This window comes from Poecilia reticulata, linkage group LG2 (genome assembly GCF_000633615.1).
Source record: "Poecilia reticulata strain Guanapo linkage group LG2, Guppy_female_1.0+MT, whole genome shotgun sequence".
NCBI lineage: Eukaryota > Metazoa > Chordata > Actinopteri > Cyprinodontiformes > Poeciliidae > Poecilia > Poecilia reticulata.
The window spans coordinates 2,122,349-2,150,296 of NC_024332.1; the positions used below are offsets into that span (position 1 = coordinate 2,122,349).

General features: G+C 39.6%; 1 protein-coding gene across 4 annotated transcripts in view; it reads left to right on the plus strand.

Moving 5' to 3' along the window:
* Positions 1-27,948, plus strand: part of LOC103476088 (gamma-aminobutyric acid receptor subunit beta-3-like) — a 57,174-nt gene that overhangs the window by 17,373 nt on the left and 11,853 nt on the right. For 2 of the 4 annotated variants that reach the window (XM_008428186.2, XM_008428194.2), the window contains exons 1-7: positions 505-1,214; positions 1,348-1,439; positions 1,534-1,601; positions 15,418-15,638; positions 17,996-18,078; positions 19,266-19,403; positions 26,063-26,215. In XM_008428186.2, coding sequence (XP_008426408.1) covers positions 1,135-1,214; positions 1,348-1,439; positions 1,534-1,601; positions 15,418-15,638; positions 17,996-18,078; positions 19,266-19,403; positions 26,063-26,215 — 835 coding nt within the window. In that variant the 5' untranslated portion in view covers positions 505-1,134. Of the gene's footprint in view, positions 1-504; positions 1,215-1,347; positions 1,440-1,533; positions 1,602-15,417; positions 15,639-17,995; positions 18,079-19,265; positions 19,404-26,062; positions 26,216-27,948 lie in introns of those variants that run through there. The other 2 variants (XM_008428176.2, XM_008428167.2) reach the window with 1 other exon arrangement.

Genomic DNA, 27,948 nt, shown 5'->3' on the forward strand with positions numbered 1-27,948 from the left:
GTGGGATTTGCCAACTGGTGTGTTTAGCAACCAGGCTAACTACTTTTCTCAAAACAAGATACTGGAGCAACATATTTCCTAAGGATTTATCTTTTAGCATTTTGCATATGTCTAATTTAATGAAATACAAACATTTTGAAATACAAATAAACAGCTAATTACTTTATGGATTGCTACCCTTTACAGTCATGGCAGCCATATTGGATTTTGTGGTTGGGACAAGTAAAGAACTTCTGACTGTCCAGTTTGGAAAGCCAACATTAGGGGCTGTGGTCTTGCTGATAGTAACAGACAAATTATAAACTATGTATAAGTACTGTGGGAATACTATTATTAGCTTGTTGCTAGCTGTTAATGGTGCTAAAATAGCCATATTCCAGTTTACCAATGCAAAACTAAAGGGCTGTTTCAAAGTTTTTGTTTAGACCGGGGGACACAATTTAAAATGCTTGAACTCGTCAAACTAAAACTATTTTGTCTCATTAATATTTAATATCTACCTTTTATTTCAAAAACCATTTGCTAACAGTTTTAACAGCAGCCTCTGTGTGTTGTCACAAATCGTAAGAAATGATGCGCTATACCATTTAAATGTATTAATGAAAACGATTTGAACATTTTGCTTACATATAATATTTTATGCTTGGACTTGATCTTGATTGCAGGTCGTGGACATTTTTTACAGTGTGTTAAGTGTTGAGCTTCGTCTCTCGTTTGAACAAGCCTAGTGCCACAACCAGCAGCAGCAGCAGCAGCAGCAGCAGCATCCCTCATCAATATGCGCTCCAGCTTCTCAATTTAAGAGCCTCTCGCACATTTAGACATGGGCAAATAAAAAAAAAAAGGAAAAAATAATAATAACACCCAGGCGAAGCCCAACAATCCCGCCGAGGGAGGCGATGTCAACCCACATTCCACATCTGACTCCGTCTGCAGCAGACTTTTTCCGCGTCTCAGTCGACTTTCTGCTGGTGTATTATTATTTTTTTTTTTGTGCGAGGGGGGAGTCTTCCATGGATTTGCGTGCGAAAAGACTGTTGATTGCGGCGTAGGAGGTGTGTCTGTAAACACCAGGGGGTAAAGAATATCACTAATTATAGCAGGTAACAAATCAAATTAGAGGGGAGAAGGAAGATGTTTGCTCTGCCGAAGGTTCGTCAATTTCGCGTCTTGTCCGCGCTGGTTATTGGGGCGATTGTGTGCTGCGCAAAAAGGTGAGTGCTCTTTTTTTTTTTCTTCTTCTTCTTGTTTTGTTTCTGCGCCCAACAAGTCAAGGTTATTGCTCAGGTTAATTGGCACAGCAGCCATTGGGTGGTGCGTCCTCTCATTCCTCCGCTGTCGTTTCAGCGTCAACGAACCGGGCAACATGTCCATCGTGAAGGAAACGGTGGATAAACTACTGAAGGGGTACGACATCCGACTGAGACCGGACTTTGGAGGTACACGGCCCGTCATGGTCACTCATTGGCGCGCTGTTTTGGCGCCATTCGCACTAAGGTGGTCAGGTACACAACACTGTTTAACCTCTTCCAGGCCCCCCAGTTGCAGTCGGCATGAGTATAGATGTGGCCAGCATAGACATGGTGTCAGAAGTCAACATGGTGAGTTGATTTTTATGTGTTTTTAGCACATTCTATGGAGGTGCAGTACTGCCATAATTCATTAACTAAACAGTCAAAAAATGTTAAATGTGTAACTTCAAGTGAAATTTCTTCAAACAATTTGCATGAGGCTAAATGTGGTGTCAGGGGTAAACATGGTGTTTGTCTAAAGTATGGGGTTCTAGAACTGCTAAAATTCAATAAAAAAAATCAAAAGATTTCAAATTTCAACTGAAATTAATTAAACTAATTTGTTTTAACAATTTGCATGAGGCTAAATGTGGTGTCAGGGTTAAACATGGTGAGTTTATTTAGCGTTTGTCTAAAATGTATGGGGGTCTAGAACTGCCAAAGTAAAAAAAAATTAATGAATAATAAAAATATTCATTCAACTTGTCATCAATCAGTTAAAATTAGAAAGTTAGCTTGATGAGCAACACATTTCAAACATTATACAAGCATCTAATTCAGGGGTCACCAACTCCAGTCCTCGAGGGCTACCGTCCTGCAACTTTTAGATGTGTCTCTGCTCAAACACACCTGGATCAAATAAACTGCTCATTTCCAGCCTATTGCAGAGAGGAATGAATGCTGGTGAGGAAATTCAGACATTTTGGAGCAGAGGTGAATATAAAAGTTGCAGGATGGTAGCCCTTGAAGACTGGAGTTGGTGACCCCTGATCTAATTAGTATTAGCCATGGCTTTATTGGTACTGCTTGAAAAATTGACATCTCTTTTACAATTTCCATTTCTCATCCTCCTCTGGGATATTCTGCCAGTGCTGCATCATCTCTGTGTTACCAGCAACTGGGTCACAGAGGTGCTGCTGCTTTATGCAAGTGTATTAGTTCTGTTGGGAAGACATAATGGTCATTAAAACGTTGACATTTCTGTACCTACTTGTTCCCATTTAATATCGTTTCTACTTGCATTTTGTACAAACATAAGTGGATATTAATTTTATTTGAAATGTATTAGACTTTTTCATTTATTTTGGTTCTGATCCCTAATTTCGGGCGAGTTCACTCCCCTGATATATCACAGTTTATGACCTCTGACAAATTTACCTCCTTTTAGAGGTAAATTTGTTATAGAGTTATAGAGTAATAAAACCATGTTTTCTCACAATAAAAGTAAAGACATTTTATTTTAATTAAAGTATGAAAAGTTCCCCTAGTCATCATGTTGTAATGAAAAAAAGTTAAGTGCAGAACTACTGAATCTGAAAAGACATAAAAATGGGTAGAAAAAGGTTAGAAATCATCAGCACCACTAGTGGTGACAGTTTAGGTGGGTCAGGTTACCTTACAGTGTTGGGGCCGATATGTCCATGTTATTTCTTTTAACTGATGTGTGGGCTGGGGGTCAACACTAGTCAGTTTAATTGATCTGAAGTGGACTTTGTAACAGAATTTCTTAGCAGCGAAAAAAAAAATTTCATTTCCAGTCGTCATTACTTGAATTATTTCTTAGGTCATGTACAAATAAGTATTTATTAACTTAGTTGTTTTTTTTTTAAATTAAATTGTGGCACTTTTGTCTCTCTATACTGACCATGCAGTCCTGCTTCCTCCACTGGGCCCCCCTCCCCAACACATAATACGGTCATGTGGGTTTTTGGTGTTTCTTTATCTGGAACGTTGGCAGGAGAGAGAAGCAGCAGCAGCAGCAGCAGCATTATTGCTTCCAACAATCCTCAGACAGAAGACTCACTTTAGAGACAAGATTAAAGCTGCAGCCATGCTCTCACAATCGATACACTCCAAGAGCTCTCCATTCAGATCTTTTTGATGCAGAAGAATTCACAGCTCTGCTTGTTAACCTCGGCTGTTACCGTAACACTGTCCTCCCCGGAGGCACCTCAGAGCAGACAGCTATCATAGAGCTCAGATTGGATTAGTTAATTCATGAGCTAAATGCTCCCCACTTTACCCTGCACCCCCCCACCCCCCCTTCCTCTTACCATGTCGACACGTGCACCCGCATGCAAGAAAAGTAACTTGAGGCTATTGTATCTTAAAATATCAGCTGATGATGACCCAAATTGCAGTTGGAAATGATCTGCCAGTGGCTACGCTTCTTCCTGTTCTTTGCAGGAGCAAAAATAAAATAAAAGAGAGATTTTTAAGGCTCAGGCGCCGAGCTGAGTTATAGATGTTGCCTTTTTATTTTTAACTACAAATCTCTGGTTCCACATCAACACCTCTGCTCTGACAGCTTTCACGGGCCGCTGCCTGCACAGGTGCTGCCATCATGACTTTCATTAGAGCTGATGGCCGCCGAGCTGCTGAGCTTTTCTCACAACAAAGACTTGTCAAAGACAGTTGATCGTAGGAAAAGCGCTGGCTGAGTCTATCAAGTTATACCAATGTTGCAAACAGTTAGGGGAAAACAAAACCCAGATTTAAAGCTACTTTAAAGCTGCGGTTGGGAAGCTAAGTCTGTTTACCATCCTGCTTTAATCAGCTAATATGCTAACTGTAGGACTGTAAAGAAACAATGTTCAGGATATTTCAAAGTACCATTAAGCTACCACAAAGCAAGTAACACAAAATGGTGTAAAATTTAAATGAGTCGGTGTGCTAACTTTGAGCGCAAATGCTACAAGTTGATGGGATTGCCACATTTGTTTCTGCACAGCAGGAAACATCTGCCTGCTTTTAAAGAGACTTTAAATCACAAGAACTGCATTTTGCAGCAGTTTTGAATCTGTGACAATTTGAAACCTCAAAATAGGTTGGAGCTGGTGACGTCAAAAACAGCTCACATCGCATCAGGACGACAGTCCTGCTCTTCCGCTTCCCTGTAATGAATTAGAGAGTGATCCTTTGGGAGGGAGGAGATATGTGTGTTTGTGTGTGGGCAGGTTTCTGATCAATACCAGTGACTCAATGATTAGTTCACCAGGTGACTCCTGGCTTTAGTTAATGATTGGTGCAGCTTTTGTTGGCTTTCTGGGCACATATTCCTCATAGAAACTCCATAAATGCGTTTGCGATGGAGTGCTTTCCTTTTTGACATAATTTTAAAAAATTGGCCTCTATTCATGAAAAGTTGCTATTGTTTGCTAAAATACGAAGGCTGGGAGATGTGCTTGAGGATTTGTAGAGTAGTACTGAACCCAAATCATGACCACTGAGAGCAGAAGGCAACAAAGGTTTGACTTAATTGGTCTTATTTTGAGAATGAAATCATTTTTCTTGTTTCGGGCTATAAAAACCAGGAAAACCTTTTGACATGAATATTTATTTACATCTCTACAGCAGTGTACTTAAAAACACAAATGTGCAACTTCCTTCTTCATCAGATGTAAACAAAAATAGGACAAGCCATTTCCCCAGCTAGCAGTAGACACACACGTTTGTTTTGATTGTATCTATGGGTAAATAACATACAATGAAACAACATTTCCATATAAAAGTAAACAACTCTTAGGAAATACTAAGATTCCTTCTCTATTATTTTCTCCACGATGGCATCTACTGTTAGGAGCACAGCATCTCAAGTCAGTACTTTGGCTAGGCCACCTCTAAGGATTCCTTATTTTAGCTTTTCACAGGTGAACTGAAAGCCAGATTTTCTCCGTTAAAATATAATTCATGGTTTCTTCACTTATAACCCCTAATCCAATTACAGCTAAAATAATAATAAAAAAACATTATCACGGGGTCATATAGTCTCTAGTTAAGCACTTGAGTAAAAATAGGAGAGGTGTCTGCTCAGTTTAATTTTAAATGCACCTCCCGTTGACTCTTTGACACCCATCAGGCAGATGTAGGTCTTGCTGAAGACTTAAAAAGACTCTGCTTCCCGCTGCATGACGTCTTCAGTGTTCACATTCTAACCACAAAGAAAACAAAGCAGACAGTCTGACACTGAGATGTTGCTGTTAATTAATAAAAAATAAATAAAAATAAAAATCAAAGGCCGAACGCAGGTATTAAACTTTTAGACTTTAATGCTCCTCCAAAAGTTCAACTAAACTTTCTTTTTTTTAATGTAAAAAAAAAATCATTACATTTCTAAGTTAAAGTTTTTAAAAAGTTAGTGTAGGGAAGGTTTGGTTATTTTTTGCCTCCTATATTTTTAACAGGCTGTGGTGCTCAGATGAAATAAGTGATATCTCAGTGTAATCATGCAGAGTTTAATCATTTGTGTTCAATTACACTCAAAGAGCTGCATGGAGCTCAAGAACGTAGGAAATAAGAATATATGAAGTTAACCTAACTTGATTGAGAGGAACTGTAAGCAAAAAAACACAGCGATATTCACCTGCAATGTAAAATAAAAGCAGACTGTTGAGTTTTTTTTTCTCGAGAATGACTTTATATTTTTGTCATTTGTCTTTTTTGCATATTTTAATTAGCATAATAAATGCTTTCCTGAAAATATTTAGATCATAATTACATATGTCATAGATAGAAATATTTATTCATGTTTCTTGACTCCTTCATCAAAAACATATAACTTTGTTTATTTATTGATTTAATTGATCAATCAAAATATGTATTTATTTACTTTGTTTACACTTCCTTTAAAGTATTAATATTTTAATTGAACACTTTTTTTTCTATCAGACAAAAGTTTGTCTGTTTTCCTTTTATTCTTTGTGTTTATGCTCTTACAGAGTTGTTCTTTTTGATAAGGGGGAGCTAAGCGTCAGAAAAGGGCGCAGCGGGATTTGACAGTATGGGAGCGCTGCTAACAGGAGCTGGTGGGCCAAGCAGTCTACTCTCTGCAGAGCAGATGAAAGCCACTGATCAACCAGGGAATCAGAGTCGAGATCACACTTAAACTGCTAATTAATTAGGTCCGTGTCTCATTGCCACCGATTCACACAGGGACAGCACATGTGCAGCTCTGCATCTGTGCTAGCTAAATGGACAATCCATGGCCGTTCTCCAGTGTTGAAGCTCACAACAAGCTGTTTGTTGTTTTCAGCGTTTGACATTTGGTGGATGGTACTGATCCAGTGTTGGAGCTGTCTGTTGTTCTATCTTGGGGATGCTTGCTCCAAAGAGAAGCAAGAGAATCAATGCTTTTGTGTCAACCTTTGATCAGTGCTAAACTGCACATTAATGCTGTGATTTGCATTTTCTCCCGTAGAAAAAAACAACAACCCCCCCCCACTTCTGACAAGTCTTCAAGAACTCAGAAAACATTTCATCTTCACTAATTTAGTGAGCAAATCTGCAGACATAATGAAAAACCGGTCCAAAAAGATTAAAGTTTATTTGCACAGACTGCTGGCTGTGCTGAAATAAGGCTTGGAGTTTGGGTGTTTGTTGGACAAGAAAGCAGAGATTCCTCAGTGCTGAAGGAAAACAATCCAAAAACATACAACTTCCCATTGTTTTTAAGACTGCACCACTCACTACATCCTGATTAAAATAGCTCTGCTGGAGATTTGTGTTGGGTTTGCTCCAAGGATAAGATATGAGAGGAGGTAGAAAAAGTGTGTCCAGTTACCAAAACTCCAGTTCAATCTGGAAAGACTCAGACGAACAAAAAGAGGAACAATTAAAATATTTAATGACAGGAATGAATAACAGTTCTTTGGCGCTCGGACCCCGGCAGCTAATTTGAGCTGAGATTTGATGTGAACTCGATGAACATCCCGATAACTGATTAGGGATGCTCTCCCCCGGGGCCCGACACTGGTGGTGGTGGTCAGGAAAGGGTGCTGTCCTAGAGAGCTGAAGGATGTGGGTGGAGAAGGGGCGGTGGTGGGTTGAACGCAGCTGGGAAGCAGCTGACGGCTTGGATGTGGATCCTTTATGCAGAGCCTGATTGCTGATTTAACGTGCTGGGTGAGGTCCAGTGCTGAGGTCGAAGATGAGCATGACGTCGATGGGCGAACGGAGGGGTGGAGTCTTCCAGTTTGAACTTCCACTTTAGCTCCATTTTATCACTATGTTCTCTTCAGACATCCTGAAAATCCATGAATTCAGTCTGAGTTTGTTGGATTGATGTGTCACACAGTCGGTATATGATTTAAAAGAAGTCCAAAGGCTTCTAATTTCCTGGAGTAAGGCGTTATTTTAGCATTAAAACTGATGTAGAGAGGCAGCAAGGATGTGTGTTAGGACCTCTTCTTTTTCATTGTTTAAACAGGATAACAAGGAGCATCTGAGACATATTTTAAATATTTCTGGGGTGGATTATTACTGATGCTACCAATAACTTCAGATCTGATTTACATTTGTTGTCCCTGATTATCCTCTGACTTACAAAGGATTGCACTTCACTCATTCACCTAAGTCCACACAATTTAACTGAACCGTCTTTTGTTGCAGCAGTTTGATTTTTCAGATTCAAATACAGTATATGTCACACTGGCAAACCTGATGGGGAAAATGACGAAGGGGTAGACGAGTTAGAGTTTATTTAAAGCAGAAAACTTGCGGAGAGATGGAAGGTGCGAGTAAAACATGAGAGAAGAGCCCAGCGAAGAGAGGCTGCTGATCGAAAGCTTGAAAGATGGCATCTGGCTCGCCCACAAACAAACAAACAAAAAACTCCACCTGGCAGGGCAGGTCGACGTAGTGAGCTCCAACGCGTTGGCAGAGAGTGAGCTCCTGCACAAGCAGATGCTAAAATGTCTGAGAAAGGCTTATTAATTACCTCTGAGGTTTGCTTGTGGTGTTCTGCAGGCCTCGCTTGATGAGAAACGCATGCTAGGACAAGATCAGAGCGAGGGAAAGACTGCGCAAAGGCAGAGCGTAGGAAATGGGAAGTCCCTTGAAAATGTTTCAGTTGTTAGCACCGTATTAAAACTTGGGCTGACAACTGTAACTAAAACAAAAACAAATCAATCAGTAAATTACTGTTTTATTCTTCAACTTAAGCCTTTCCTCTTTAGCTTTTATTCCTTAGCTTAACCTTAAAGTGAAGATAAAAATGAAATAACAGTGCATGTCTCCGTTTAATTGGTTTCCAACACCTTTATTAAGGAAATGAGGGTTAAAAATAAGGGCACTGTGTGTAGGTGTGTGTTCAGTACCAACACACTCACTCCCAGGTGTGAATCTTTGTTGCGGTAAGAAGCATTAATATCCCACTAACTAATTTATAATGTCTCATAATTCTGCTTTACCATATTGGTCTTTCACTTTAGATCCAAATGAACACATTCACATTTGTGGGTGTTGACAACATTTGAAGTGTTCAGTCATAATCTTAGAAGGAACTTTGTCCAAAATCCCTTTTCTTCAGCCAATATTTAGACTTTATGGAGGTCTTTTTAGGAAATTCGGCCTCGGGAAACGAAGTTTCAGCTCGACAAAAGGTAGAGCGCAGAGAGAAACGGTCAGAGCGTGCACAGTAAATGTAGTCACAGTAACAGGCTGAGCAAGCCAGTCATCTGTACACCCACGGCTGCGTGTGGGTGTCGAAAAGAAGAAGAAGAAGAAAAAAAAAAAAAAGGCTGTCATTTTGGAGAGGTGAAAAGATCTCCATCTTTCCATCTCCAAATGTTCCTGCTCCTTTGCTTACTTTTTTCGGATCTTGCACCAGTACCACGAAAAACCTGTCTCTTACGTAAATATCTGCTCCCCGATTTCAGATTCCTTCTGAACGACATGGAAGCGATTTGAGCTGGCGTTACGGTTCGGTCTTAAATACCTGATGTAAGGCCGAGTCCGCAGAAAGTACATCTTGGATTCAGATGTTGCCAAAGCAATAACTGTGTTATCCTAATTATCCCATATAGCTCTTCCAGCTATGCAGCAGGAGCATAACTTTTTCTCTCCAGCTTAATATACCCCCTGTCTTTTATCCTGCATCCGGCTTCCTGGCTGATGGAATGTAATTGGCCTCAGGAGAAAGCATGCTGTGGGTTGAAGTGATGATCACTAAGATTTAGAGTGAGCAAAGAGAGCTCTTCTTGGCTTATAGTGCCAGCCAAATGACAGAACACATGATTTGAGGTGAAGGGGTATGGGGGTTTCCAAAGATACGATCCCCTTGCGATCGAAGCCATGCTCAGAGTTGCGTACACCTTTGACACACTGCAGGCTTGGGAGATGTACAGTCCATAGGAGCCAGCCTTATTCCCTTCATTGGTGCCACTCAAGCAGATGGGTAATAAATAAAACGGTCTAATAAATTTGATTCATGAGCGCTTATTCCAAAGGTCTTCAGACAGAAAGATTCCACCTATTCTAATGGATGAAAGCAGTAAAAACTTCACTGCTATCAACAACAGGAACACTGTGTTCTAGCATTTATTAAAAGGTTGATGTAATGGTTGCTGGATGAAGTGTCCGCTATCTGCTTCACAACCTATTAGGTCTTGGTTGAATAGCTGCAAGTTGGGGAACAAGTGTGAATGATATCTTGGCGTTGCCGCGGTTTTAGTAATCACCAAACAAGCTTTCTTTAGCAATGTTGTTCTCTTGTACCCAATCTTTGATTCAGGTCACAAGGCTAGAATACATGTGAGGAAATTCTAGACTTTTCCAGATTCAACCTTCTGGACTTCTTAGTCTTTTATCTTCATTTTGTACAAAAAATACAAAAGTTAACAAAAACTGATTTAAATATTGAATAGGTAAAGAGAAAGAGGGCAGAAAGGAGGACGCTATACAGGCAGGAAAGAAAGAAAATAAGGAAGGAAATAGGATGGAATGACAAGGTAGGGAAAAAAGAAAGGAATAAGGACATGAAGGCAAAAGGAAGCTGACAAGGAATGAAAGGATGGAAGGACTCAAAGAATGGAATGGAGATGGGACAGAAATGAAACCGAATGGATGGATAAATGCAAGAAAATAAGTAAGGGCGCAAGAGAGGACCTAAGGGAGAGGGAGGAAAATAGACACAAGAAAGAGTGAAAGCTAGAATACAATGACAAAGAGACGGAAAGAAGTAACTCCAAAAGGAAGGACAACAGGAAGGTCACAGGGAACGCTTGGGAGAAAAGATACATTCTAACACTGAAATAGGGAATACAGGTCGAAGTTAAAGTGTTTCAGAATACTTATTGTTTTTTTTTGATACTTTTATACTTTAATGTGCACAACACAAATAGATGGCATCATGAGGAAAATAACTTTAAATGTAAGTATTCAGGCAACATCCCAGGACGTGAGCCAGGAAGTTACAGGGTTTTCCACATGGACTACAACCTCTAGTGTACATTAGCAACAAGTGGCAAAAGGACGACAGATTGGTCCTGATCTCTGATTAACCCAACTCAGACTGGGGTAAGATTCAAGCAAGTGATAGTGGGAAGCTTGTCTTTTATCCAAGTTTTAGTTTTAAAAGTAATTCTACCAAATATCAAGGAAATGTATAAAACGGTTTAAAGCTTTATGCTTAGCCATTGTATCGAGACTAAAATTTGAGATTTTGCCCTTTTTGTGGAACTAAAAGCCTTTTGCTGTTCAACTACCAATCAGGTTATACTTGTAATACTAAACATCATTCATCTAATGTCATATATTGCAGACTGAATCAGTCATAATTTACTAATAGGCAATAAAAAACAATATGTATTCTGAATAGCATATGAGGGAACATTTCTACTTTATTTCTTTCTCCTCTATTTCGTATTTATGAGGTAAAACATCACAAAGGTATCAGACGTATCGAAGGCGGACGCTGTCATTTAATGGGAAAAAGTCATTTCAATCAAATCCTTGTGTGTGCTCTCTATAAGGGAAGCTGCTATTTTTGCTATGTTATATCCGCGGAAGGAGGGGTGCAGGAAATCATTGAGGGATTCCCCCGCACTGCGGTGATATACCACTGTAGGGCCATCCCGAGGGGGGAGAGAGCGCTCCCAAATTACATTGAAATGACTAAAACTGCTTTACCGGATCAGGGTTCATGTAGAGTATGAAGTCGGTATACATTGTTGTTTTTCTTCATCGAAAACTTCTTTCCCAAATGTGACAAACGGGACATTTCCTTGACGCTTTTGCTTGTGTTGCCATACCATTTGCAGTGCAGTGGAGAGGCAGAGATTAAACCGAATGTGGGTCAGTTCGCAGCCAAAACTCTGCTTATCTGAACTCTCGCACACCCTGAATGGAAATGATTATACCCTACGGTTAATTGAATTATTAAGGCGTGCTGGAAATCACTTCCACTGGTCACCATCTTTATTATTGCGGAAAACATATGCTAATGCACAAACAGCAGCGTTAAAGCAGAGCGTAGAGGGAGTCGGGCGAGGTGTCAATAATTTACGATGTTCAGTTCTAGTTCATTGAAACCCAGAGCTCACTTCCTTTAAAAAAAAAAACAACAACACGCAAAAAGAAAAACACCCGACTCCTGGGCAGGTATTGCAAAAGCAGTGCTTGCTTCATCTCAAATTCATTTTGATTGTCTCCATGCAACATTGATGAGGACTTCTTGGCCGCATGTTTACACAGGCTACACTGTTTGTTTAAATCATTTATGATCCTATGAGGTGTTTGCCGAGCAGCCCACCTGCCGACACGTCGAGTGGAAGCCTCGGGCGTAAAGGAGGAAGAGGGAGCGGATGGGGAGTGAGGGTCAAAGCCAGGCAGCGTGAAAGGCATCAGTCATTTGGAGGGGATGATGGAGGGTAAAGTTACAGTGGTAATGGAAAGAAAGAGGGAAAGAACTCAATGGGATGGATTCAGACAGCAAATTCCCTCTGCAGGCTCGCGCTGTCAATAGGACTGGAGCGTTTGTTGCTACTGACCGAGAGGTTTTCAGTTTGCTGCCATCCATTTACAAGCCGAGCGTCTTTCTGTTGCAAGTCATTGCAGAAGACAAGTTCGTCTTGTTCCCATGGCTGAAACATGGGACGGCTAATGTCGATGACAAGTTTTATTTAGACTACAAGCTTTTATTGATGACTTCAGCAGAGCTGCAGGTAGCTCAGCATCAAGTAGCCTGGTATTCAGTGTGGAGCTCCATCGGTGCTAACAGCATCAGTTTACTGTGCTCGTAGTAAATACAAATGAAATGTTATTTATGCTTTTTAATATATGCCAGTAGAGACTCAGACTTTGTTTGTCTGAAAGAACTGAACCAAACTGAGAAATTGTAAAATAATATCGACTAACATAGTTTTCTAATTGTTTGTCATTTTCATCCATTTTGAACTGTTAAAGATATTTATTTAGATATTTTTGTGCTATAGCTAACAGTTACCTGTATATCTATATGGTGGTTATTGTGCATTGCTTTTTAAAATAGTTGAGTAAAATGTGTGATTCTGCTTCTTTCTCAGAAGAATAAAAGGTATTTGATCAAAATGTTTGTTAGAGAGGGGAACATGCATTTTTAAAAAAAAAAGTGTCCATCAGCTAAAATGTTCCTAAATTAGGACAAATAACAGCAGCTTGGCATTTTGATAAAAAGTGCATTGAACGTCCATTTGAATTTAAATGAAAAGCGTCAGTGGTTTAATGAGCTTTCAGGTGTCACACAGTTCAGCCTTGTGAATCATTGCTCCCGTGCCAGAAATGTTCGGGGATTAATTCTTAGAAAATTTTGCATGAAAAATTTTGCTAAAGCTGCAGGTAGATGAGTCATCTCTCCCACTTATATGTTGCACCGAGGCACTTCATTTTACTGACCAGCGTGTTCTCAGGTGGAGACATTTTGAGAGAACCACATGCACAAAAGAACCATTAGTACTTGAGTAAAGTTCTTTACTTTAAAAAGGCATCTTTAACGTTTGATTTGAGAAATGACGTAAGCAGGGTGTCTTTGGTTTAAAGATGTTTTCAATGGTGAAAATATACTCTTTTTTTATTATTATTATTTGAACGTGCGCTAAGCATTGATACAGCAGCTGCCGATCAACATTTCTGGAGACATTCAGGCCTTACAGTAATATCTATTTGCTTCTATTACATGGATTTAATAAGCTTTCTCTTGAAAGTGGGAGCCTTGTTCAAGAAAGGGCAGAAAAGGATGATTTGTAATGGAAGATAATGGCAGTACACAAAAGTAATTGCCACATTAATTCCTGACATTTCCTCCCACATGCTCTCTGAAGACTACAATCCGAGAGTGATTGGGGGTTGCAGGCGACCAAACATGCCACGGTTCTATTACTGTACAGCCATGGCTTGGTGCCAATAAGCTTCCCTTGTCCTGCTGAGTGTCCAATCTGTGTCCTGTGCTGACTAAGATCTTCCTTTCCCCGTTGATCTGCATGGCGGATAAAATATTCACTGATTATGAAGTTAATAAAAATAGATAAAACAACAAAAATTCAGACTTCGGGATGAATTTGCATGAGTTTGTCTTGGAATTCTATTTTCTTCCGACCTCCTCCTGATGAAAATGCAAAACCTGTTGTGCGTTAGAAACAGTGTTTCTGGCGGCGCAAAGAGACAAATAACTACTCGAGTTATGCAACAGCTTGGTCACACATGAGTCTTTTGGAAAGCGACGCTTATTGCAGTGGACGCTTTTAATCTCGTTCTGGTTTCCGTTTGGCACCACGGGGACATGTGTGCTTTTAGCAGTGCCAGCCTGGTGCAGGTTTCATTTCAACACAACAGTGGGTATGGTGAAGATCATTGCACTGCCTAGAGAAAGAGAGCGAGAGAGAAAGAGAGGGCGAGAGAGAGAGAGAGGGAAAAAAGAGAGGTGCGAACAGAGAGAAATAGATATGAGAGAGAGGAAGAGTTAGCTTGAGTAACTGGATTATGTAGAATGGGATGAAGGGGGGAGGGCTCAGGGCCTCTGGTGCAGCTTCTGTGCTGGTCAAATATTACCCAATTAATACAAAACACAAGTATTCCCTCGCACTGTTGGATTATGTGTATTCTCATGGAAGGGCTGACTTATGTCTTGTTTTTCTGTTTGTTTTTTGCTCTTTTTAAGTGCCAGATCATGCTGGTTTGATACACAGAAAATTAAAGGGATAAGTATAACAACAATACTTTAATGCAGAGACATATTGTATTTCTGCTGAAATTGCAATGTATATTTTTTATTAAATCCGATTATGCTGGTGTATTTGTAAACATAAAGTTCTAAATATATCCTATTTTTTATTTTTTTTTCTTCTCCCCCCTCCAATATTAAGGAGCAAGTATTTGTCTGTAATAATACATTTTAGTGTTCTCTGGATGCTCTATGATGTTTAGATAATTATTAGCCAAATAAAACTAGGCCAAACTGTCAGTTTCACTTTCATTTTCAAGCTTTGGGCATTTTGAGGTGAGTGAATCCTCCTTTGCAGGGACGGTGCAGAAATCAAACCGTCCTTAAAACCCACGGCTGCATGGCTTATCCGTGAATCAAACTGTGTTTGCTGCAGTGTCAAATGTCTCATAAGTCAATGCTAGAGCGTTATTTAACAGTGCATTGTGCCTTCATTTGTTATTGAAGTGGACAGCATTTATTCCTGCTGACATTAGAACAAGTTTTTAAATGTTAACTGGTGCCATGTGTGAAGCAAAGAAAAAAAAGCAGTGTGACATTTTGTAAAAACGCATTACAATCAGCCTTTTGAGAATAATTCACATTTGTCCAAGTGACCGAGCGAACGTCCATTTAAATTTAAATTATTTAAAGAACTTTCAGGTGTCATACAATTCAGCCTTGTGAATCAATGTTCTTGTACTAGAAAGATTCAGTCAATGGAGGGAGCAACTTTTGAAAATCTTCCACAGAAAAGTGTTCAATAAAGCTGCAGGTAGATGAGTCATGCTGCCCTTTTGTGCAATGCACTATGGTACTTTACAATAGTGAGTAGAGCGTTCCCACAGGGAGGGGCCAGGCTGCATTTACGCTACTGGTTTATATGTGCCTAGTCCTATATAATTAAACTGGTAAAGTTTTCATAATTGTTCTTTTTCTATCTCTCTTCCGTAGGACTACACGCTGACCATGTATTTCCAGCAGTACTGGAGGGACAAGCGTCTAGCCTACATAGGAATCCCACTGAACTTGACTCTGGACAACAGGGTTGCAGACCAGCTGTGGGTCCCAGACACCTACTTCCTCAATGACAAGAAGTCTTTTGTTCATGGAGTCACAGTCAAAAATCGCATGATTCGCCTTCACCCAGACGGGACTGTCCTATACGGGCTCAGGTACGGCCTAGTTGTCTCGTTAGCTTCTCAAAGGGCACCTTTGTTTTTGAGAGAGGTCACACAGAAAAGTGGGTCATCTCTGCACATTTGTCGAAGCACGCCCAAATTTTCAACCCACAAATGTGAGCCAAACTTTGTCACTATTCAGCTAATGTCGAAAAAACATAAATTTGCAATGTCTGTGTTTTCATTTAATAAGAAACACAATTAGAATCCCATATAAATGAGTTTGTTTATGCCATAAGCCATTAAAAAACACTCCACTCCATCATCCTCCTACCACTTCCTGTTATCGTCTTCATCTTTTCCAGCAGCAGAAACATCCTTTTGTTGATGACATGACTCGTGATGCGTTTTCGTTGCAGTTTTGCAAAGTACACAAAAAAAATCCCACCTCATCCAAAAACATTTTATCGAAAAACATGAATTTTATCTAAATTGGCGTTTACGTTAAGCAGATTTATTTTTGTAATTCTAAGTTGCCCATTTACAGATAAATAACAGGATATAGTTTGTGTACTAACTCCCCTAGCTGACCAGTGATCAGTTTGGTAGTGTAAGCAACTGACCCATATTGTCTTTAAATAACAATTAAGAAAATGCACAAACAGTTTAGCCATATTGTACAATGCAAAGCTTGGCTTCCAGGTTGTTGGTGATACTTGTTTTATGAAGCCCCTGCTCTGTGTTCTCCATTGATGTTTTTGTCAGGCTAATTCAGAGGAGTCGGCATGACCTATGAATATGGATGCATGCTTTGAATTGTCAGAGTGCGTAGAGAGAAGTGTGTGTGCATGTGTGTGCGTGTGTGTGTGTGTGTGTGCGTCTTTGTTTGGCTGTGTACTAGTGTACCCGCATTTGCATGTGTCAGTACTTTAAAGTCAAACAGCAATGTTTGATTATGCCAGTGGAGTTCAGAGCATTTAGCTCCGTGGGCTACTTATAGACCTCACGGTGCATTCAAGAGATCAAAGTACAGAGGAGAAGCGCCGGGGTGTTTTTGATTAGAGCTGTTATGTAAATTAAAGTCAGGTAAAGTTGAGTATCGAGCTGTAAACAGATTGATTTCATGTTAAGAAAATGCCACTGTATGTTATGTAAGTTAAACAACAAGAAGAAGCTTTTAAGCAAGGCCACCACCGTCATTGTAACACAAGTGTATGTAAACTTCAAATTTGGCTGAGATTGATACAAAAATCTCCTAAATGTTCCTCCTTTAGTCTCCTAAAAATAGTTTTGACTGAGTAATGTCATGCAGTGAGAAAAAGGTTGTGTCTATTTTTTAAAAGCTTCTTCAAGCCTCATGTCTTTTAAATCTGAATATATTATAAATATGCTTTGTTCTGACGAAATGGCTGCTTTAATGAACACCTGATCGCCTTTCATTACAATCATTTAGACAAAGATACACAACATGCATCACTTATCTCTAAAAATGATTATTTGTTACAGTCTACAGGCAATATAATCTGTATCTGTAGAGTGCCACAGTAATGACAATATGTCTGTGCTTTAGAAAAACCCACTTTGTTGGTGTAATTTTAACAGCATAATAACATCAGCTAATGACTTTCCCCAGCCTCATCCGAGTCTTAGCTGAATGAAGACATCCAGTGGCTAACTGCCAAGCAGCCGGCATTTAATCAGGCCAGACTCAGCCGAAATCATTTTGAATTTGCATTTCACTTTGCCCCTCACTTTAACTGTCTGATCATCAGCCGTCGGAGCACTCGCGATCACATAAACAAAGCAACAACTCCTTGCGACCCAATTCAGATGAGCAGGCACTGAGCTGTGCCAAAATTTGCAGTCGTGTTTGCATTTTTTTTTCTTTTTTTTTTTCTCCACCTAATCAGAGGCTGGAGGGAGGCCAGATTTTTTTATGCCAGGGAGATAAACAGATTGTAAAATATCAGTATGGACTGGCGTCTGTCAGTGACTTATAGTTTAATTATGTACATGCTTACGCAGTCAGCATTTTGACTCCGGGACGCTGCAGTAATCTGTTTTGGAGATGACAATGCCAGGAGTCTCCTGTAATGTGAAACCAGCTCAGGAATCTGATATAAAGACAAGAGGATAATTAGTTTGCTTTAAAGATGACTAACACAAGCAGGTGCTTTTAGATTAATACTGCAGGCTAACTGGATTACTGCTGTCCCTTAAACTCTTCGGTCGTTCTTGACTGCTTAGCACACAGAACGTCCCGTAGCTTCGTACTCTTATTCACATACATAGTTCATTTGGTTTTTTACCAATGGATTAACACACACACACACACAAAGCATAACTATCATCATTTTGAAGTGGAAAGAAAATGAGATTATCTCTTTCTCAATCTGTTTGTTGTGTGTCAGGATAACAACAACAGCTGCTTGCATGATGGACCTCAGGAGGTATCCCCTGGATGAGCAGAACTGCACTCTGGAGATAGAGAGCTGTGAGTACATGGGCGTTTTTTGGGAGGGGTTTCTCCTAAAACTAGATTAATTAATTTATTTTTGATAAAGACTCTGGAGCGGTAACGAACTGGATATGAGGGAGGTTGTTTTGGCGACAATAGAGAGATTAGCCGACACCCAAACAGAATTTTTTGATGAAGTTGGCCTTTTTTTACTTGAATTAATCACCCACAGGTCCCTTGCTGCTTGCCGGTTCTGATTGGGTAATTTTATGATGTAGCAGCTGTGAGAGATTGGCCTGCTGTACAATGAATATTGGGATTCGCTTTAAGATTAGTATTTGATTAAAGGCAACAAATAGCTCTTGCAAAGAAGCATAAAAAGCCTTAGATTGTGTTTTAGGTCTAGAATATGAGATGATGACAGAAGAAATCAACCATTTCTTTGTTGAGTTGGTCAAATTTTTTGGATCCCATTATTTCATGACCTATTTTCAGTCTCCTGGCATAGACCAGCTGGTTTTTATTATTTTTGACGTTATTACAGAAAGTTCATGATGGACTCTATCAAGACTTCCTGGATCTTTTGGCCTTTTAGTCCTGCTTGATGTCCAGCATTGCTCTGACTGTAGATATAGACAAGTTTGGGGAGAGCAGCTTTCTAATGTATGAGGATCAAAACACATCTGCCTTACCTTTAAAACATGTTTTCCTTTATTTCCCAATTTGAAGAGGGTCAAAAGCTCAGTTGCAGTTATTATAAATATATTGTTTTGGATATCAGTGCATGTCCCTCTTAAGAATATTTTTTAAATCAAATTATTTTCTAAAATATTTAGAAGCTCTTATCATATACACTAAAAGTCCAGGTTCGATTTGAGATAATGCTACTATATGAGATACGGTTTTTATTCTTCTCTAAGATGGTTTTAGGTGTAGAAAGTGAGGTATATGTGGGAAAATTTACCTAAAATAGTCTTATTAGTGTAAGACCCTTAACTGGTAATTACATTCTCTTGAAGAAATCTGTTAATCCTTTTACTTTTAAAGGAACGTCTGGTTCTTTAAGGCAACTTCAAACATGTTTTTTTTTTTTCCTTTCTTTTTCCGTCCAGCTCCCGAATGACAGCCCAGTTGGGCGATCAGCAACGCTGCATATCTTGGTCTCCTGCGATGGTTTTGACAGATGGTTACACCTTGGTATGTTCGTGTTTCTTCTCTTGCAGATGGCTACACCACAGATGACATCGAGTTCTACTGGAAGGGAGGCGAGTCGGCCGTAACCGGGGTGACGCGCATCGAGCTGCCGCAGTTCTCCATTGTTGACTACAAACTCGTTTCCAGAAATGTAGTCTTTTCCACAGGTAACCCACTGGACTCGAATGCATGAAGAGCTGAAACATTTTTTTTTCTATTATTCACTTGACATTAAGGCTTTTTGTACAACTTTAAATGAAATCATACAAATTAAGCTTCTGCTGGTCTTACAGCTGATAATTTAATCAATTTCTGCAGCAGGCATGTGCATGCCAAAGCTTGATGGGTTGATCTTAACTCCTCAGAGCCACAGTTGTGTTTGTCAGCGCCTCTAATTGGGTTGAAATGAGGTAAGATCTGCCTTTGAAGTTTCCCTGAAGTAGCTGCAGTTGGTACTAGCCTGCTGGAGTGGCTCTTCACTGAAACAGACACAAATCACCTAACAAACATCTTCTACAAACCGGTGGTCCTTGACTGCATGAGGTCATGTTTTTTACAGGATTGATGAGGTTGTTATTGTCCTGATTGTTGACAAACGTAGCTTAAGAGGTTAGTTATGTTAATTAGATTGGGTTTGTTGCCAGTTTGAGCAATTGCCTGTGATAGTTGAAAGCTGGTGGGTGGAGCTGAAAAAGCTAGAAAACACTAATGTTGGTGAGCTAAAAACGGTCTAGTTGCTAGTAATGGTTGTGGTGGCTAAGGCCACCAGCCTCACGTGTTAAAAAAGGCAGAATGGATCCATGCTTTAATTTATAAAACCTAAGGCTGTTTTTAATGAGAAGGAAGCTTTGACAGAGTTATCAAGATCTGATGTGAGCAGCTTAGTTCATGTGATTCATGTTAGATTCAGTTGTTTGCACGATTGTTTCAAAGTCCTGCTACTGATAACGGAATGTTTTCACCCTCAAGGTTTAACGCATTAATCAATAGCTAAACTTAGTAAATTATATTAAGAAGCTTTCACAAATTGGTAAAATCGCAGATTTTCTGTACATTGCAGTATATTTGCATTACTTAATTTGATTTATTGGTCTTGGAGATGAAGTATCTTTCTCTACACAATTCAAAACATACAAGATTTTTAAACTCAGCAGTGATCTTTACATTTCATTCATCTCCAGCCTTCAGAGATAAAAGTTAAAAGATAGCTACTTCCTGTTCAATCTGTTGAGCTCTGGATCTGACTTTCTTAAATTATTCAGTCTGTGTAGCACAAACTCAGCCTCCCAAATAGACATGCAGTAGCAGCCAGTATGGACAACTCTACTCCATGCTCGACTAGATCATATATATTAATATTTTATACTTCTAGTTGTACAATTTGGTGGTTCTGTTTGCGTAATTCAACATTGACAGAAAACATTAACATTAATATTCACAATTTCCAAAGTGTACATTATTAAAGACTTTGGTGATTTTATTGCAGCCTATTCTGTTTGTGTTTATGTTCACACACACATGCAACACCGAAACTAATTGCATTGTGATTTTAGTTGCGCTCTGTTCTGATCGGTCAACAAAGAACAAAGGCCCCTCCCACTTTTGATTAGTAAATGCAGCAGCAGATAGAAAACTAATGGTAAATTACCTTTGCTTGTCCACGTTGCTCAAAATACTGGTAAAAGTTAAATATAATGAGTAAAGCACATAAAACTTAAAGGCTGTGTGTGTTTTTTTTAAAGCTTATGCAATAGGTTATACATGGGGCCTGTAAATGTTTTGACATTGTTGTTGTCATTAGCTGTTGTTGCAAAAAAACAGCCACCAGTCTTATTTATGGGATCACAACAGCGATTTTCTTCCCAGCGCTTCATCTCTTGGGGCCAGTAATTAGAAAGGAAGGCAACACATGAGAGGCAATTTGTCAGGTTCCTGCATGTGAAAAACAGTCACTATATCACATTTCATGTTGTAATTAATGCCTCAGTGTTTCCCCGAGGGGGTTCAGTCGATATATATGCTGAACTTTCTTCTTTTTTTTTTTTAGTGTGCCACCACAAGTCCTGAATTATTAAGATTTTTATGTGAAAATTTATTCTGTGATAAACTTCTTTTTTTTTTCTTTCTTTTTTTCCAACGTTCAGCAAAGGCAGGGGTGGATCGGAGAAGCAATTTCTCCAGAGCTGTGGTGGGAACATAAAAGCTGACATTTAGAAATATTTTTCAGCAGAAGTGAACCTCAAAAGGAAGAGTCGCGCTCGCCCTGAGAAGAACGGCAAAACTAAATCAGCCTTTTGTGAGATTTTGTGGCTATTTTTAACTTATTCATCTATTTGTTGATCAAGGTTGTCAATCATTTCCACTTTGTGTTCGTAACAGCACGGCTGTTTACAGTGCAGGGGCCCCTTTGCCTGTCTTGGGAGAATCATGTGAATGTGTCTAAGCGGGTGAGCAAGGGTGCGCTTGTTTGCAGAAGCGATCCGTCCCCCTGCGGGTGGAGACCATTGAAGTTTAGTGTCCAGTGATCTGCTGAGCTTGCTGCTTGAAGCACATCAAAAGCTTGTTGCCTTCCTTGCTAATGATCAGGTTTCCTCCATTACAAGCCAGACTTTAGTTCCATTTCCTTTTCTCTCGCTCTCTAACTCAGCCTGTCACTTTCAGTTTTACTTTCCTCTTTCTCCCCCCTCCTCTTTGCAGCTTTCTTCAGTGCAAATTTGCCTCCAACTTGAAAAAGGTGTGCTCTGATGCCAATTATCCTGCTCTCTGACAAGAAAAATAACAGACCAGGATTCAGGGTATCTCATATTTATGTGCAATGAGGCACGCGGCATCAATTATTCTGCAAACACTGACTTCTGCGTGCGTGCACGTGGCCTGCGTGGCCACATGCAAAATGCACGGGTGAGCAGGCAATGCTTGGTGACATTTAACTGCATGTTTAAGCTTCGCCTGTCACAGATATGATCAGATTTATGATCGTAATCTGTTTCTGTTTCTGTTTAGGCAGCCAGAAGAGCTTTAAATATTTAATATCCATTTTTGATCATTTTTGCATAATTTGAGACCGCGAGCAGGAAATATTCCTGCAAATTCTTTCATTTTATCAGATGTGGAGCACCCCGATCATGACATAAAAGATCCAAGTAGTGCTTCAAATTCATGAACATAAACCAAAGGATGTTACTAAATTCAGCATTTCTTTTCTTATTTTGTGATTATGGCTAAGGGGTTTTGTGTAACTGTAAACTTGAAATATTTCACTCTATCTAATGAATCTAAATAATATATTTCACTTTCTGAAATGAACGCACTTTTGCACTCTTCAAATTTTCTGATGTGAAAAAACTCACATTTTAACTTGTGTTATCCAAGTATCTTTAATGGCTCTTTGTAAACGGTGAAGGCTGCGGGCAGAGAGGATCTTCTGTAGCAGTCTGTGTTGCAGCTTACCTGAAGAAGGTTATGTGACAGTCTCACAAATACAGAGAGTCTTAACTCAGAGGGTTCTACATATATGCCAGTGGTCCCCAAACTACGGCCCGCAGGCCGCATCCGGCCTGCCTCCACATTTGGTCCGGCCCCCTGAACAATACCGGAGAGCATTTAGATTTTTTTTCATATACCGTATTTTCTGGACTATTTGCTGCTACTTTTTTCCTAAGCTTTGAACCATGTGGCTTATATGTGAATTTTTCTTCAACCACCAGGGGGCTCTTTAGCAGGAAGTGAATTATTGGAAGTCAAAATTGGAAATAAAAGAAGAAAGCGCCCATTAAAACAGAATTAGGTTTTAATAGGGAATTGAAATTTGAGAATGTTGTTGATCAGTTAAATAGCATTGAGGGGAAAAAGAAGATTTTTCGTTTTTTTAAATAATACTGGGATTATTATGAGAATTTGAGATATAGATATTAGGATGCAGTAGATGGCAGTAGTGCAACATTAATGGATGCAAGCTGCCATTGAAATCTGAAGAAGAAAAAGAAGAAGAAGAAGGAAGCGCCCATTTTCATTTAGCGTATGCTAGTAGCAACACGAAGGATCAGCACTTTTACTGTCACAGTTACCGTTCGGAAAAGACCGTAATCAGTTCAGTTAAATCTAATCTTGGCAACTTTTTTTTTCAACGTAATAAATGTGATATTCAATTGACCTGTTATGACTCAAATTTTGGGTGTCCGCCCCCCTCTGCTGCTGCTGCATCGTTGTGTAAAATCTAGAGCGGCAGCGATATCTGAGGCTTATATATGTTTACTGGTTTTTTTAAAAAACTTTTGGGGTGCAGCTTATAGTCCAGAAAATACGGTATTTATTTCATTAATAGTGTTATTTCTTGGATTTTTTCTGTGAAGAACCCAGAGAGGGTTATTTGATTGTGCTTTCTGGAAAACAATACATTTATACATTTAGGCACTCCTGCAATCGTCACATTTTTTCTATTACGAACTGATTCCGGCCCCCCACCAGAGAAGGGAAAAGTTATGTGGCCCTCACAGGAAAAAGTTTGGGGACCCCTGATATATGCTGTAAAACTGACTGCTACAGTAGATCCTGCCCACAGCCATCATCATGTATAAAAAGTATCTACAGAATATTACTCAACTTTATGCCCACACTTCCTGTTAATTTAATATTTTTGATTTAGATTTGAATTAACTCAGGAAATCAAGTTGTCTAAATGTTAGCCCCACATTTTAATCCGTAAATAAAGCTGCTGGTGAATACAGTGTAGTTTTTTTCATAGTTTGTAACACTGACTACCTCTGCATTCAGTGACAAAAAGCACCTTTGATCCTGCAGCCCTCTCGTCTACTGATCCATCCACAGACATCATCATCAGCAGCAGCTTCAACTTTACTTTTTTTTTTTCCCTTCTCTTCATCCCTCTCTTTCTCAGCCTCACACATGGTGTTCCTCCCACTCACGGATGTTGCTTGGTGTAGCCGTTACAGGCAGAACTGTAATACACCTACATGCCAGTGTACCTCTGCCTCCTCTTTTCTTAAGCCACCTTGGCTTCTCTTCCAGTCAGATGTAGTGCAGAAGAGCTGAATTACTGGAAGGGTAAACTGAGCTTTTTAAAGAAGAAGAAGAAGTGTGGCTGTCCTTTCTTTTATTTTCACACTATAATATATGTAAATGATGTGTTTAGTTCTTTTCATGCTGTCAGAGCTGTTATTTAGGAGCTAAAAATAACAGGATTGTCTAAGGGGATAAATATTGTTTGAGTATTTATAGTTTATGAGGTGTTGTTCTTGTCAATCAGATTACTGGATTTTTACTGAAATAAACAAGGAAGCTTAAGAAGGTGGAGAGGAACAGGAAACTGTCTATAGAAAATGTCAGACTTCTATAGTATTTTCGATAATATTTTTAATATAGCTGTGCCAAATAGCTGTGGAAAATATTCCTAAAAAATTTACAAAACAGCATGGTGAATCTGAGAAAAACTAAAAGTAAAGCAGGATTCCAGTTTGCGTGTTTTCTATGCTATGTTCTTTGCTAGCATCCAGGTTTTATGACCTCAGTTCTGGCAGAGGAGTGGATATTCTCCAGTTAAAGAGTGCTTGATCAGGGAAATTGTTGTGGCAGTTAATCAGTCATAATCTGTTCATGCTAGCTGTAGTTTTGCGTTGAGTCTGACATGTAGATGTGTCCCTCAAAGACTTACAGGGACAAACACTTGGAAAGTAACTGCGGCATGCTCATCAAACACCGGAGACTTGAGTTTGATTTGGGGCCAAAGATATGAGCCTCAACTTGATTAGGCTCCTTAAAGATTTGAGACTTCCCTCTCAAGGATGAGATTTGAATCTGTGATTTGCCTTAGCCACTCAAATATCTGAGACTTCTATGATTTCTAATTTCTATGATTCCCGCTGAATTATAAAGCCAGACATTATCCGTCTCTGTCACGTCTTAAGTCTGAACTCTGACACAAGAAGCTACAGTGGCTAACATTTGATTCATGGCCTCTTTTTAAAATCACATCAGGTCATTTTTATTGCACACACCAGGCGCTGAATCGTAATGAGATGCGAGTGGATCGTTTTTTTTTTTTTCTATTCTATTTTCCCTAGTGGCTCTCTCTTTTTCCAGCCATACACACAAGTGTGCAGTTGGTGGACCCACGCTCACCACAAGTAGCTTTGGCTGAAAACCCAGAGCAGAAATTACTCCATAATGGGTCCCACTTCTCCTGCGATATGAAACCAAAATGGAAAAACAGCTAAGAATAGTGGGAGTAACGAGTCATACATACAGCCCATCTAGAGATGCAATGCCACGAGATTACTGAGGAATCGCATATGTTTTATGTTGACATTTCATGCGTAGACACTGCTCACATTTGAATTCAATGGATGACCACAATGGTAGAAAACTCTTTCAGTGGTTTTGTAGGCGATTTCTTGAAAAGTCAAAATGTTGTCACGTGTTTATTTGACACGAAATCTGAATATAGTGACACATCACGAAATAGGGTTGCAATTGAGTGTTTTTGTGTTTTGTGTGTGGCTTGTGTGAGGAAGAGCTGATGTGTGTTGGTGCTTTGAAGGGGATACTTGTTACCATGGTGATAAATTCAGCCCATGCTGTCTGTGTTGCCATGGAAACTGAAACAAAAACATAAGGGGTCCCTGCTTGCTGCTCAGACTATCAAAGTTTGATGTTTTCAGGGTAAGCCTGTCATTTTTTGTGATGCTTTCTGAATTAGCTTCATTCTCGGAGAATCTTCTGGCTATTTCATACGTTTTATTTCTTTACTGTAAATATTTCAGATGCTGTACTTTTTTTTCTCTCTCTCTCTTTTCCCCCCTTGTTTCAGGTGCCTATCCTCGACTGTCTTTGAGCTTCAAGCTGAAGAGGAACATCGGCTACTTCATTTTGCAGACGTACATGCCATCCATCCTGATCACCATCCTATCCTGGGTATCCTTCTGGATAAACTATGATGCATCCGCAGCCAGGGTGGCTCTTGGTAAGGAGTCAATTTACTTTCTCAAACTACAAAGTTCCATCTTTTGCTTTTGAGTGTATCCTTTCATGAATGAGTAAATAAAAAATGTCCTACCTGGTGATGAGCTTACAGGGTTAAACTTGTAATTCTGTTGTGAAGGAATGCTATTTTGGTTCTTCTTTTTTGTGGAGTGACAGCAGCAAACTAGGTCACAATTTGTGCGTGTAGTTTGCTGTTGTCACTAAAAAAGCCACAGTCACTCACCAGCATCTCAAAAGAGGATGTTTTTACCTCTAAAACGTGCTCTTGATAGCAGCAAACAGACTGCAGGTGGATGTTTGTTGGCTGTTAATCATCACGATCCCTTCAGTATGATGCAAGAGACGAGTAATGACCATATCCAGACGCAGTTCCTGCATGAATAGTGCATTAAGCACTCACTCATTTTAATTACTATCCACTCCCATCAGTGTAGCATAACTCAGGGCTAATTTGACCAGTTTACATATTTTGTTTTTCATAATTCTTTGTCTCAGGTGGCCCAAATACCAAGAAACATATGTGTAAATCTTGAACTAAATAAATGTGGTTAGAGACTGCAACCTGCAACAAATAGCTAAAATGTGCTAACACCTAAGAACGATTATAAAACGCCTTTTTTAGTAGTTCAGACACCAACTGTAGCTTCACATACATCAACAAGATATTTCTACCCTGAAGATTCCTCCAAACCTCAAACAGTGACTCATCTTCATGCAAGGCAAGAAGAATCACTTAATGTCATCTGTGAGAAACTATATAACAGTTTAACCTTAGATGATGAACTGCTTGGATTGATGACGTTGGTTTGTCATGTCTTGCTTTTGGTCAGCAGGGGGTCATGTAATAAACCTTGACCTCTGGACATAAGTAGTGCAACCCAGCTTTGTAAACTGATTGCTGCTTTGGATCTTCAATCACACGAGTATGGATAGATAGTGGAGCAATAATGCTCTTAACACATCATATCGCTTTTTGAAAAGCATGCTGCTATCCATTACCCTGATGCGTTGCCTATCTTTATACCTTTCCAGCGCTGTTTGTTATCTGAAAGTGAGTGTTTGTTTCCCTCTTCCCTTTGTTAAAGCATGCATGCAATATCCGGTCATTATTGTCTGCCTTGGAGTATCTTGATTTTGCGAGCGAATGGATACTAGCAATATCCGATTAAAGGCCTGACAACTGAGAGAGATCCGGAGTTCCACTCAGTCCTTAGATGGACTATTGTGAGCTTCCAGTATGTACCTTGATTGTGAAAAAGAATACGTGTGCGTGTGTGTATTTGTGTGTGTCCAGTATGGACTCTTCTTTCAAGTCTGCCAGCCTCCTGGTAAGAGTAGAGTAATGATTGGAGGGGAAATCAATTCGAGCAGGCAGCAGGCAAGCAATTGAATTGTTTGAAGGGGGAATCTCATTTTCCCAAGCAAGTCCGAAGGATTTCTAAGTTACACATTACCTGCTGCCATTAAGCAAGAGCAGAATTGTTTTTTTCCTGCTGCTCTGTCTGCAAGTGATGAATTCAAGTGTCCGAGTAACCAGTATTTTCAATTTACTTTCTGTATTGCATGCAACATGAAACTTCCTCTATATCAGTGTTTCTCAACCTTTTTCGGCCCAGCGCCCCCTAGCCTTTATCCAGGTCCCTCACCGCCCCCCACCAAAGAATTTGTAGGCTACTTTGCACTGACCATTATTTTATCATTAATATTACTATC